This window comes from Oratosquilla oratoria, chromosome 5 (assembly GCF_046742065.1).
Source record: "Oratosquilla oratoria isolate Oo_2021 chromosome 5, ASM4674206v1, whole genome shotgun sequence".
Classification (NCBI taxonomy): Eukaryota; Metazoa; Arthropoda; class Malacostraca; order Stomatopoda; family Squillidae; genus Oratosquilla; species Oratosquilla oratoria.
Window position 1 is genome coordinate 9217095 of NC_134781.1, and position 13617 is coordinate 9230711.

Below are 13617 nucleotides of genomic sequence, written 5' to 3' on the forward strand. Positions count from 1 at the left end.
ATAGAAAAAATAATTATTCTGCGATTATTCACCTTATAATTATTTACCTTGAAGAACACGTGTGAACTGAGTGGCAGGTTATACTGCCCGCAGCCCACGCAGGCAGCATGGGCCGTGGGATGCATTAGTGGCTTTCCAATGGGTCAAAATTTATTTTTTCTTTCAATTGAAATCCGTGAATAGTCAAAACCACAGATGAAAAAAAACGCGAATAACGAGGGATGACTGTATTGGCACTATATTGGTATTTTTCCAGTCTCCTGGTAATTTTCCTTCTTTGAGTGAGCATTCAACTGTTTTGTATATTTTTCCTGTTAGTTCATCAATGCATTCCTTTAGTACCCAGTTTGCAACTCTGTCCAGGCCATGTGATTTGTTAATGTCAAGCTTTAATATCTTATTCCTTATTTCATTCTGAGTAATACTTAATTCCTTCATTGGAGGAAATCTTGCTTAATTTCTTTTATCACAGTTTTGTAGATTTTCTTTTTCTTTGATAAATACAGATTTGAAATGTTTGTTTATAATATCTGCCATTTCTATATCTCTGTTACCTTGACGTAATTTAAGTATTTCCTGTTTATTTTTTAGTTTGCCATTTACATATACTGTATATAAAATGATTTGGGTTGATCTTTACATTTGTCTATTATGTCCTTTTCATAATTTCTTTTTCTTTCCTATGTAGTTGTACATATTCATTTCTTAGCTTGGTGTATATTTTCCATTTCTCAGATTTTTTCTTTTTTTCATCTTTTCCAGGCTTTATCTCTTCTGTCTTTTGCCTCACTACACTTTTTATTGTGTGTGTGTCCATCACTCTGACTCCATTTTTTCACTTTATGATCTGAGTGACAGTATATATATTTATCTGTCTGTTCATGTGTTTATCTTTTGTTATTATGACTGTCTTTCTTCATGACTTGTCACAATCTGGCTTTTTTTTTTCAGTATCAAACCTGGTCATGATTCAATCAGTTCTATCAATCCAATTGCCAGTGTGCTTTATGCCTTTTGTTGGGAGATTTTTTTTCTTACACCAGACATGAAGTAAAGACGAAATGCAAAATATAACTACTTATGTAATATAAAATATGTACAGAGTGAACTTACAAGATCTGAGAGATTTGAACACGGGTGCAATTGTGTTGGCACAGCATGCAACCCTCTTTTTATATGTGGGGCACATACAAGTGCCAATGGCAGGTGACATTTTGCTGAATCAATAGGCCTAGTCTATATTCCTATTTACCTGACTTCACACAATCCTTCCACTTTATTATTGAGTGAAGAAGGTTAATTCATCATTTGCTATATATCTGAATCTTGCTAAGAACTAAGCATGATTTGTGATGGTACTACTTCCCTCCGCCATTGTTGTTGTATTGACCCTTGATCCTTCACTTCATGATTTAAACTGCCTGAGCATGACATTTTTGTCTTTTCTATTTGTATGCCTATTGTATGTAAACAAACAAATCTGGTAGATGCCCTTCTGTTTTTATGACAGGTTGCTGTTTGAATTCACTCAGTGTGATCTAATTTTTTTTTTCTATCTCCTCTCAAGTATTTTGTGCACACCAAGTATTTCACCCAGTGAAGAAGAAAAATAATCCCAGACAGGCCCCCATTTATATGTCACAATCTGGCGTGTTGTTTTTGATTTGGTGTATCAAACCTGGTCATGATTCAATCATTTCTATCAATCCAATTGCCAGTATGCTTTATGCCTTTTGCTGGGAGATTTTCTTACACTGGATATAAAATAAAGGCAAAAAGCAAACTATAACTATTTATATAAGATATGTACAGAGTGAACTTACAAGATATGAAGGGTTTGAACAAAGGTGCAAATCTGTTGGCACAGCATGCAACCCTCTTTTTATATGTGGGGCACACACAAGTGCCAGTGGCAGGTGCCATTTTGCTGTATCTATAGGCCTAGTCTATATTCCTATTTACCTGGCTTCACACAATCCTTCCACTTCATTATTTTTGAGTGAAGAAGGTTTACAATTTATCATTTGCTATATATCTGAATCTTGCTAAGAACTAAGCACTATTTGTGATGGCACTAATTCCCTATGCCATTGCTGTTGTATTGACCCTTGACCCTTCACTGCAAATCGATCCATTTGTGTACTCTGCTGTACTCTTCAGCAATTTTCTTGTAATTGATCATTAATCATAAGTTACCCAATATTATAGTCCTATATCTCATTATCCAGCTTAAGATAGCCTAGTATTGGTTGAATTCAACATGAATTGTATTGGCACCATAAGATAGCTAGTAAGGGCAATTACAATGTTTTATAACTCTTGCAGGGATATGTGGACTAACATTATCTTACACACAGAGCTGGGCGGATTACCTCCGGACAGGTTGTGCATTAGTAACACAGTAACACGAGTGCCCCGCTCTGGTTAGTTTATGTTTTAGAATAGGGAATATTAATGTTGTAGTTTATGTATTATTTTATTGAGAATATTTATAAGTAAATACTTCTCCACTTTTTATTTTTTCATCAAAATCATTCTAAAAGAAATTCAAATTGGTAATGCATTGATAGTAATACATTACCTGCCTGGTGGTAATGTATCCAGCTCTGCTAATGCAACTTACATAAGCTACTGTTTTACACTCATATATCTTCGTGTCATATCCTGACACATCATGAAACATCATATCAACTTGATGAGAGATTGCATTTATTAAATGTCTGTTCCATTTCAGCTTTTGCTTTGATCATGTGTCTCACACAGTTTACAAGGAGATCTGTGAAATAGGTAGACCCTGTGCAGCCTTCCACACTTATGATTTGATCTGCAAACAACACTTTTCTTTTGTAGATACAAACACTATATCTTCATTGTGTGGTAAGTTTACATGATTTACACTTTCTAAGTGTTTTTACCTATGGTTGTGACTGACACTGGTCTGTAATTTAATGGATCCTGTCATATCCATATTTGAGTGTTGGCCATGTATACCTTGTAAATTTCCTTCCCCTGTTTATTCATTTCTCTCATCACTCCATTTATATACAGATTAAACAATTATGATGATATTTACATATTTACCCTTGCTTCAAACCAACATTCATCTCATATATCTGGCTTCACATCCATCATGAAAACTCTAAATTGCCTCTAAATTTCTCCCCCAACAACTCCATACAGTAAGATATACTGATAAAGAATGTACTTCAGTTTTAGTCCCCCACCCATACAACAAAACACATATTTCCTACTATATGGAACATGTTTACTTATCTTATATTCACTTTCTTAGATACATGTGTGAAGGATGAGACTACACAGGCTGAAACTGACCTTTCCCGTGAGGTGGTCATTGTCACCAGCCTTGAGTGTGAGGATGATATAGAAGATTTTCTGGAGTATCTCAATGGGGAGAAAGGAAGGTAGGTACTAAAAATATATTAAAGAGAAGAAGTGTCATATAAATTGTAGCTACATCAGAGCCATATTAAAGAATTCAAGGCATTAGCAGTGAAATCCTGTCCATGTTGGTCATGCTAGATAGATGTTAGGGAGAATTATCTAACCATTTTTCTTCAGCTCCCATCAACCCCCTCATCTCTATATAAAGGAGCTAGCACTCAGTCTCTGGAATGGGCCAAAAATCTGTCTCTGTCATTTTCAACTATCTGTCCTCCATTTTTTTCCACAAGGAAAGCTGGCAAATGGTGACTGCTCCCCAATGAAGGAAATAACTGTAACACAGAAGAAAATCAGAGACCAAATAAAAAACCTTGATGTCAGAAAATCACATGGTCCGGATGGAATTGCAAATTAGATACTGAAAGAATGCATAGAGGAGTTGATGGACAAAATATACAGTATAATTAAATACTCACTCAAAGAAGGAAAGGTACCACAGGACTGGAAAAATGCAAATATTGTACGAATATATAAAGGAGGAAACAAAGAAGATCCAAACACCTAAAGACCAGTCTCCCTAACAAGCACAGTAGCAAAAATATGGGAAAAAGTTATCAAAACTAGATGGGTTAAACATCTGGAAGAAAAATCTATACTGAATCCAAACTAATTTGGATTTAGACAAGGAAGATCATGTACAACAAACCTGATCTGCTTCTATTTGAGACTAATAGAAATAATGGAAGAAAGGGATGGATGGGCATGCTGTGCCTTTCTAGACCTACAAAAAGCATTTGATAATGCACCACACAAGAAACTAATAAGAATAATAGAATCAATAAGTGGCATCAGAGGAAAATTATTGGAATGGATGGAAGACTTCCTGACTGGGAGAAAAATGAGGGTAGTAATTAGAGACAAATACTCGAATTGGAAAGAAATGATAAGTGGTGTCCCGCAAGGTTTAGTACTGGCTCCAATCATGTTTGCCATGTATATAAATGACATGAATGAAGGAGTAGTGTGTTATATGATTTTCTTCACAGATGATGCAAAAATACTAAAGAAAGTAAGAACAGAGGAGGATTGTGAATCATTACAGTTAGACCTAGACAAAATCTGGAAATGGACTCAAAAGTGGAAAGTGAATTTCAATATCAAGAAGTATAGTATAATGGAGTTTGGAAAAAATTAAAATAGAATATTGAGAAATTATAAAATTGGTGAAGGAGAGGTAAAAAAAGCGAACTCGAAAAGAGACCTTCAAGTAATGATCAGCAAAGACATGACACCGGACAAACATATAAATAAGATAGAGAAACCTTCAACCTATTAAGGTCAATGAAAGTGGCATTTGACTACTTGGATAAAGAAATGATAAAAAATATTAGTTACACTAATAAGACCAAAACTGGAGTATGCATCAACACTATGGACACTCAGTACTAAAAAGAATATAAAGAAATTAGAATACAAAGAGCAACAACAAATTTGGCACCAACTCTCTCCAAATTAACATATGAACAAAGATTGTCCAAATTGGAATTACCAACTCTAGAACAAAGAAGAGAAAGAGGAGATCTGTGACTATTTATAAAATCATGAAAGGAATGGAAATCCTAGATAGGAATGATTTATTAAAATGGGGCAATGGAAAAACAAGAGGACACAAAAAGAAACTTAAAAAGGATAACTATAGAAGAGATCTGAAAAAATAGCTTCCCACATAGAGTACTGGATACCTGAAATAATTTAGATAAAGAAAGAATAAATTGGATGAGGCAACAATGTGTGCAAATACTATTCAAGATTTTAAGAAAAAAAACTTGATGTTGAAAGATACAAAGACGGGTCACCACGAGCATAGCTCCCTTCTTGTATAATACAACTAGGTACAACTAGGTAGATATATAAATATAAGAGGGGTTTATGATAGATAAATATAAAGTGAGGCACACATCCATTAAGAAGCAAGTTTAAGAATGTGTATGAAAGTGGCAGTTGCCAACAAGTCTATCAAAATAAACACCATGTGAGGGCAGAGCCTTTATAATTATTTTACCTAGTTGTATTATACAGGAAGGGAGCTATGCTTGTAGTGATTCATCTTTGTATCTTTCAGCATCAAGTTTGTTCTTAAATTCTTAAATAGTATTTGCACACATTGTTGCCTCATCCAATTTATTCCAGATATCCATCACTCTGTGTGGGAAGCTATTCTTTTTCAGATCTCTTCTATAACTATCCTTTTTTAGTTTCTTTTCATGTCCTCTTGTTTTTCTCTTGTCCCACTTTAATAGATCATCTCTATCTAGGACTTTCATTCCTTTCATAATTCTGTAAATAGTCAATAGATCTCCTCTTTCTCTTCTTTGTGCCAGGGTTGGTAGTTCCAGTTTGGACAGTCTTTGTTCGTATGTCAGTTTGGAGAGTGTTGGTGCCATCTTTGTTGTTGCTCTTTGTATTCTTTCTAATTTCTTTATATATTTTTTAGTACTGGGTGTTCATAGTGTCACAGCATGCCAATCTTGGTCTTATCAATGTAACTAATATTTTCTTTACCATTTCCTCATTTACTATTTCTTGTATGTCTTTTAGTTTACCATTCACATACCTGTAAAATAGTTTAGGTTCCTTGCATTTTTTTTATTATGGTCTTTTCATAGTTTCTCTTTTCATCTCTGCATATTTTTACATATTCATTTCTTAGTTTGGTATATATTTGCCACGTACTAGTTTTTTTAAATCTTTTTTTCCATCTTTTCTAAGCTTTATCTCTTCTATCTTTAGTCTCACTACATTTTTTGTTGTACATACATACATACATATACCACTTGCAAGAAACTCTAGTATTACACTGATGCACCAGTGTCCATATCTCCACCCCATACTGTACCAATACAGAATCAGCCTGGCAACAGACACCAATTGCCCAAGATATGATCATCACACAGAAGACACAGATCATCTAATACAGGAAAAGAATCCTTAATCCAAAATTCCAAAATCCAAAAGATTTTGGTGGTAGATGTGCCACAAATTGAAAATTACAGAAAGTGTTTCAAAACTAGACTGTAGTCCCAGCTGCTGTATATGACCAAGAAAGAACTGTGTAAACTTTGTATGAAATAATCAGTAATGAAAAAAAATGTACATATACCAAAAACTCTTTCCCCCATACAAGGGAGGCAGACATAGTCAAAAGGCATAATTCCACTCCCACCCACTTTACTCCCATTCACCACCACCACCTCCCTCCCTCCATTTTTTCTTTGTTCCTCCTGGATGATGGGTCATCCCAGTATCTTGCCCACTGCCCTGGGTCATAAGCAATACAACAAGACACAGCACATCCACAGCAAGGCTTCCTTTAATTGGCGACCCCCTCTCTCTGTCCCCTCATGCAGAAAAAGAGAAGACAGGGAGAAATCCCTTCAGGCTGCATCAAAATATCATTCACATATAACCACTCCCTAACTCCCCCATCCCCCACCTACACCCCTTCCATACATCACAACATCATCCATATACAACTATTTTCCACTCGCCCCTATCTTTTGTCTTCTCCTGTCTTTCCTCAACAGACATCCCTCTCTTTCTCAATACCCTTTTTTCCCCATCCATCTCATCTCATCCTTGGCTGCCTCCTCCTATTCATTCCATCCACCTCTGCCTTCCTCACTTCTTTTACTAATCTTTCTTCACTCACTCTTTCCATGTGTTCAAACCATCCCAATACTGTTTCATCAACCCTATCTTCCAACTCCTTTTTCACCCCTGCTCTTTTCCTCACCTTCTTGTTTCTCACTCTATCCAGCCTAGTATCCCCTATCATACTTCTCAGACAGTTCATCTCAAACACATTTAAACTTTTCCTCTCTTATGTTCCATCTTTCTGCCCCATACAGTACCGTTGGCACAATCATTTCTTCATACAATCTCCTCTTAGCATCCATTCCTAATTGTCTATTTCTCATTACATTTTTTAAATCCCTCCAAGGCATTTACTTGTTTCCCTCAATCTGCATTCTACCTCCACCTCCACTCCTCCCTTTCCCACCACATGGAACCCCAAGTATCTAAAGTTACCCTCTTCCTCCAGCCTGTTTCCCTTAATACTTGCTTTCAATTTGCTGCAATCCTCTCCCCTTGTACATCTCATCACCTTACTTTTACCCACATTGATCTTCAACTTCCTTTTTTTGCACACCTTCCTAAACTCTGTCACTAACTTCCTTAATCCTTCCTCTGATTCTGTTACAAGGATACTGTAGTGTCATCAGCAAACAACAACTAGCTTATCTCCCATTTTTCTCAATTTTCTTTAACCATCTCCAATTCCTAGCCCATTACCCTTGCATTTACCTCCTGCACCACCCTATCCATGCACACATTGAACAGCCATTATGACATAACACATCCCTGGTGAAGTCCCACTTTTACCTCAAACCACTTACTCTCTCCAATTCTAATTCTAACAGACTCTACTACTCTTGTACTTCTCTTAAAAACTTTTCTCCTATTTTGTCTGTCTGCAATACCTCCTGCAGTGCCTTCCTGTCTATCCTATCATAAACATTTTCCAAATCCATAAAGGCCCCAAAAAATCCTTACCCTTTGCTAAAAACTTTCTTACATATCTGTCTTACCACAAAAATCTGATCCACACAACCCCTACCTTTCCTAAACCCACTGTGTTCCTCACCAGTTACTCCCTCTGTTCCTCTCCAAATCCTTTCAATCAAAACCCTCCCATAAGCCTTCCCAACTACACTCAACAAACCAATCCCTCTGAAACTACTACACTCACATTTGTCCCCTTTTCCCTTGTAGAATGGAACTATACAGGCACTCCTCCAGTCCTCCAGTACTATACCCTCTTTTAGACAAACATTAAACAACCTCACCAGCCAGTCCACCATCACTGTACCTCCCTTTTTTTAACACTCTGCATGACACCCATCCATCCCATGTGCCCTACCTGCTCTCATAATCCTAATAACTGTTTGCATCTTATCTTATATTATTTTTCCTCCATTTTCCTCACTCATTTTCTTAGCACCTCCCACTGCAACCACCTTTCCCTCCCTATCCTCCTTCACATTTAGCAACTCCCTAAAATACTCTGCCCATTTTCCTCTTATCACTGCCTTTTCCATTAATATCTCTCCATCTGCTCCTTTTACCTTTTCTTTTCTACTTCACCTCCCCTTCTTCTCTTGATTTCCTCTCAAAATATCTTTTTATTGCTTTCAAAATTTTCTATCAGATTCTTTCCCCATTTTACATCTGCTCTCTTTTTTGCCTCCTTTATCTTGTTTTACTTTTCTTCTTTTTACTTTGTACCTCTCATATGTTTCTCTTATCCTATTTTGTAACCAATCTGTGAATGCTAATTTTTTTCTTAACTATAACCTTCTTGAATAACTGCAAAAAATGTATGCTAACATAAATAAGTTAGTGTTATCAAAGTGACTGGCCTAATACAGTAATATCACTAATAATTTTACTTGCCTTGATTCATCCAGTTATTGATGAAACCTTATCTCATTTTATAAAATGTTGAAATAACAGTGCATTGATGTAAAAAAAAGTCTAAAAATAAAAAAGTATTCATGTGTGGAACTAAAACAGAGCTACCATAATACAATACAAATTCATCTAGATTTTTTTTTTTTTTCAATCATAACAATGATATATATTAAATTTGCTTGCCTATATAAATAATCCAGTACTGGATTTGTTTAATTTCAGATACATTATAAAAAGGTGAAAAATATGTAGTATGTACAATATCATAAGTTCATGCAAATTTACTAAACCACCACAGTACAGTAACTGTATTTATATTCTTCTTTCATTGATGTGGCTGTTTGGTTATGTAGTTTTCCATTAAACTGAATTCTCACCTTGTAATTATGTTCATAACTGTTACTATCTCCAGCGCAAATCGTGTAACTGTTCGCTACACTGGGCATAAAGAAAGTGTTCCTGATTCTGTCAATAAGCTAACGGATGTCATCTTTGCACGAGGACAAACTATTCCCAATGCACTGGAGGATGCTCTGGACCTTGATTTCTCCTACAGATCACTGAAAGCAGTGTTTGTTTTTGACTGCAAAAGCAAAGAGTGCAAAACTATGGTAATAATTATGATATTTGTTCTTACAGTTGTTATTTCTAAGAAGTATTTTGTGAACGTAGTTTTGAGTTTCACATACAATACTCATTCCAGAAATCAATTCATAAATATTCAAACCTATGGTTCCACAGACCCAGCCTCATATGGAGAAACTTCGTGATAGGATGTTACAAGAAGGAGTACATATGTACATTACCACACAAGAAGGATTATCCATTATAAATGAAGATAAACTCTCAAAAAAAGCAAAGAGACAACTCTTGGGTAGGTTTAGAATTACAGAACTTTTATTTATTTTTTTTTACTGACCATATGTTTTGTTGTAGAGGACTTTACATTTACTGTCTTCCAATATAAGCAGAGGTGCCTATCTGTTGGTATCCCTTGTTTTGGTTTGGGATTTGTTAAGTACAGCCCTACTTACATTTTTCCTGTTAGCCCTTGAACCATAAACTAGAACAACCACTAGTGAACTAAGCTAACCCTCAGACCTAGCTTCCTGTACAGTACCACAAAAGCAGAAAATCTGTTTTTCTCAGTATCATTGATGCAACCTTCTCTCTGCTGCTGTGTCTTATGTAGTGGCGAATGAAGGAGTATCTACATAATTGTAGTATACAGGAAAAGAGTAACACCCATTTGTTCCTGTCTCCTACTCTCTAATTTATCATACCTAGCCTCAAATTCATGTACATGTGGAGGTGAGATTCAGAATAAAAGAAGTGAATAAATATTGAAGTGGAATGAAAATTGTGATGAATAATAGGTAGATATTTGGAAATGAAGTGATTGTATCCAGGGCAGTGGGTGAGATTCAGGGATGACTTGTCATCCAGGAGGAGCCAAGAAAAAAGGGAGGGAGGGGTGGTGAATGAGAGTGGAGTGTGTGGGGATGAAATAGGTGGGAGTGGAATTATGCCTTTTGACTTTGGCTACCTCCTATGTAAGGGGAGAAAAAATCCTTGGTATATGTATGTATGTATGATTATTACTATAATAGTTTGATAATCCTCTTTCTTCCTTGATCCAATAGAATCAAGAACCCACATTCATTGATTGATTGGTTGATTTTGTTTTTCTTTCTATTCTTTCTTTTTTTTCCTGTAACCAGGTATGGATGTACAAACTACATATACAGTACCACATGCCCGGAAACGTAATGTGAGTGGGAACAAAAGTTTGCGTCCACATGTAGCAGTACCTGAAAATAATGTGTGTGCAGAACTGGCCATTCAGGTAGTAACATAAGTTTATTGTGCCCTTGTTCTCTACTGATATTATGAAAATATATGCATTCCTTTGATATCTGTTTTAAGATGACTCATACAGTTATATGGATCACAGTTGTCTTGCTTCACATAATTTCAGTAACTAACACATTTGTACAGTGTGTTTAACCATCACATATCTTTCTGCAGACCAATGGGGCAGTGTTTTCACGAAATTTCCTGAAGCGACACAAGAAACCATATCATCACCGTGTATTCCATCAGCTTATGGGTATTAGAACTATCAAGGGATTTGATGCTGAATACTTGAAGTGCCATACTTGCAATTGCCAGATGCCTTGCCAGTTATGCCATCCACCTGAACCCTTCAAGTTTACGGTATAAATAATATTTTGGGTTCTTTGATAGAATATTAGGCTAGTATATATGGCTGTTATTATGTTGATATCTGTGCATGTTATTGAGTTTTGAATAATCATTTCATAGTAAGAAAATCCACAAGAAGCTAAAATGAGAGGGTAACAAGGATGGTGGATGGGAGTTGAATGGGTGAGAATGGAATGGATGGGAGTGGGTGTGTGCATTTGATTTGGCTACCTATCTTGTAAGGGGGGAAGCCCTTAGTATATAGATAGAGATGAAATGGTTATTATGGACTAATTTTAAATTCAAGTTCTATTCATTATTACAGACTACTCTAAAATTTAATGTATGTTCACTAGAAGTGGACCAGATACCTATATCTGCATTTGTATCTGTGGCTATTATTATTTATTTATTAACTTCTGTAGAAGAGAAGAGGTAAGCATTCACAGATTGGTTACAAAATAGGACAAGAGAGGTACAAAGAAAAGAATAGAGAAGTAAAGCATAAGGTAAAGGAGGCAAAGAGGAGAGCAGATATGAAATGGGTTAAGGGGGTACGCGGCACCTGGGGGGGTGAATTTGGTCAAGATATGGCATTTTTCAAAACTGTGTTCAAAATGTTCGTATACCACTTAGAAATAAATCCCGACAAATAATTTTCCAGCCGCGCGCAATTTAAAGGTCCTGGGTGAGGATTAAAGGGACAGATTTAAAGGCGCAACCCACACTAGAAGGAGGCGTGCCACTTAGGACCTTCAGGCGCAGCGAATAACGTTGAAATTTGATTGAATTTACACTCGCCCAGTGTATCAACGGCCAATACGATTGTGGAGGGGAAGGGAGGAAGGTGGAGGGAGAATATTTCGCCAACTTTGTGCGAAACTAAGCGTTAGTTACCGGCTAACTCTGAAAAGGGAAGTACGCATGTCTCATGAGCTCTCATTGCAATCTATTACTTTAGCTAGTACATATTACTCTTTAGTACAGTCATCATGGGTAGCAAAAAGAACAAAAGAACATCACAATGACAAAAAACAGCAGTTAAAGATGGCAAGCAGTCAAAGACGACTAAAGATCTCACCACCTCTCACTCCACCACCGCCCTCACCTGCACCTCTGTGACGGTGACAGAGGTAAAGGACAACATTAGACTAAACAATTCAAAGAGGAAGATTAAATCCAAAGAAGAAAGTAAGAGGAAAAAGATCAAGGCTATACAGGAAGAAGAAAGAAGAAGGGACATCATATGATGCTGGAGGGGGTGCCCTACCAACATAGATTGGCGAGGGGAATCTGATGAGGAAAGAGGTGCCCACTACTGGAAAATAAACCTCTTTCCAATGATTTAGATACCCTGAAGACCCCCAGCAGAGAGGTTTCATATGAAGAAACCGCCAAAGGTGCAAAAAAGCAAATTATATGATGTTGTCGTCTGTGCGTCGTCACTACTGTGACATACTTATACTTTAGTTTTTCAGTATTTAAAGTACTTATAATTAAAATATGTTGATAATTTTTACTGTACTTACTTATTATATAATAAGAATTAAGCCATGAAAAAATCAGTCAAATTGGTGAAACTATAAGCAAGTTACAGATATATTCATATTTCAAGTTGCCATATCTCCGTTCGATATTTTTCTACTTTTTTTTAATCATAAAAAATCTAATATACATTAGATTTAAATGAAACTTACAGGGAATATTACTTTTAGTAATTGCTAGGGCCGATCGTTCGAATATTTTGAATAGGATAAAAGAGTTTGGAGTAATAATGGAAACAAGAGCAAAAAAATTGTATTTTTCACGATTTTTGCCAGCCATTAAAATTGAAATGCCTGTATGCAAAAGTATAAAGGAAATTGTTCAATTACTCAATGACCGGCCCTAGGTGTGCCTACTGACTAATCATAGCCAAAATATAAAACAAATTGGTCCACGTATTATGGTGCTGTGCACTTTTAAATGTCGCTACTGGTATACGTACATGTGTACATGTGTACATATGTACATGTGTACATACATCATTCTGCTTCACCTAAAATGTAAGCAATATGGATACCTATTTACCTGAGAAGTTTCAGCTCTTTACTCTAAATATTTTAGAAAATGACCTCCAGGTGTCGCGTACCCCCTTAAGAGTGTGACAAAATTTTGAAAGTAATAAAAAGATGTTTTAGAAAGAAATTAAGAGAGCAAGAGGAGGTGAATCAAGTAAAGAAGAAAAGGTAAAAGGTGCAGATGGAGAGATGATAATGGAAGAGACAGCAGTGAGAGGAAGATGGGCAGAGTATTTTAGGGAGTTGCTAAATGTGAAGGAGGATAGGGAGGGAAAGGCAGTTGCAATGGGAAGTGCTAAGAATACGACAATGATGAATGAAGAAAATGGAGGAGAAATAAGAAAAGATGAGGTGAAGGCAGTTGTTAAGATAAGAGCAGATAAGGCACCTGGGATGAATGGGTGTCATGCAGAATGTC

At 36.2% G+C, this 13617-nt stretch overlaps 1 protein-coding gene across 3 annotated transcripts in view; it reads left to right on the plus strand.

Moving 5' to 3' along the window:
* The window catches only part of LOC143025361 (uncharacterized), a 131917-nt gene that overhangs the window by 111493 nt on the left and 6807 nt on the right, over nt 1-13617 (plus strand). For all 3 annotated transcript variants that reach the window (XM_076184901.1, XM_076184902.1, XM_076184903.1), the window contains 6 exons: nt 2735-2877; nt 3293-3422; nt 9347-9545; nt 9676-9808; nt 10656-10780; nt 10963-11151. In XM_076184901.1, coding sequence (XP_076041016.1) covers nt 2735-2877; nt 3293-3422; nt 9347-9545; nt 9676-9808; nt 10656-10780; nt 10963-11151 — 919 coding nt within the window. The remainder of the gene's footprint in view (nt 1-2734; nt 2878-3292; nt 3423-9346; nt 9546-9675; nt 9809-10655; nt 10781-10962; nt 11152-13617) is intronic.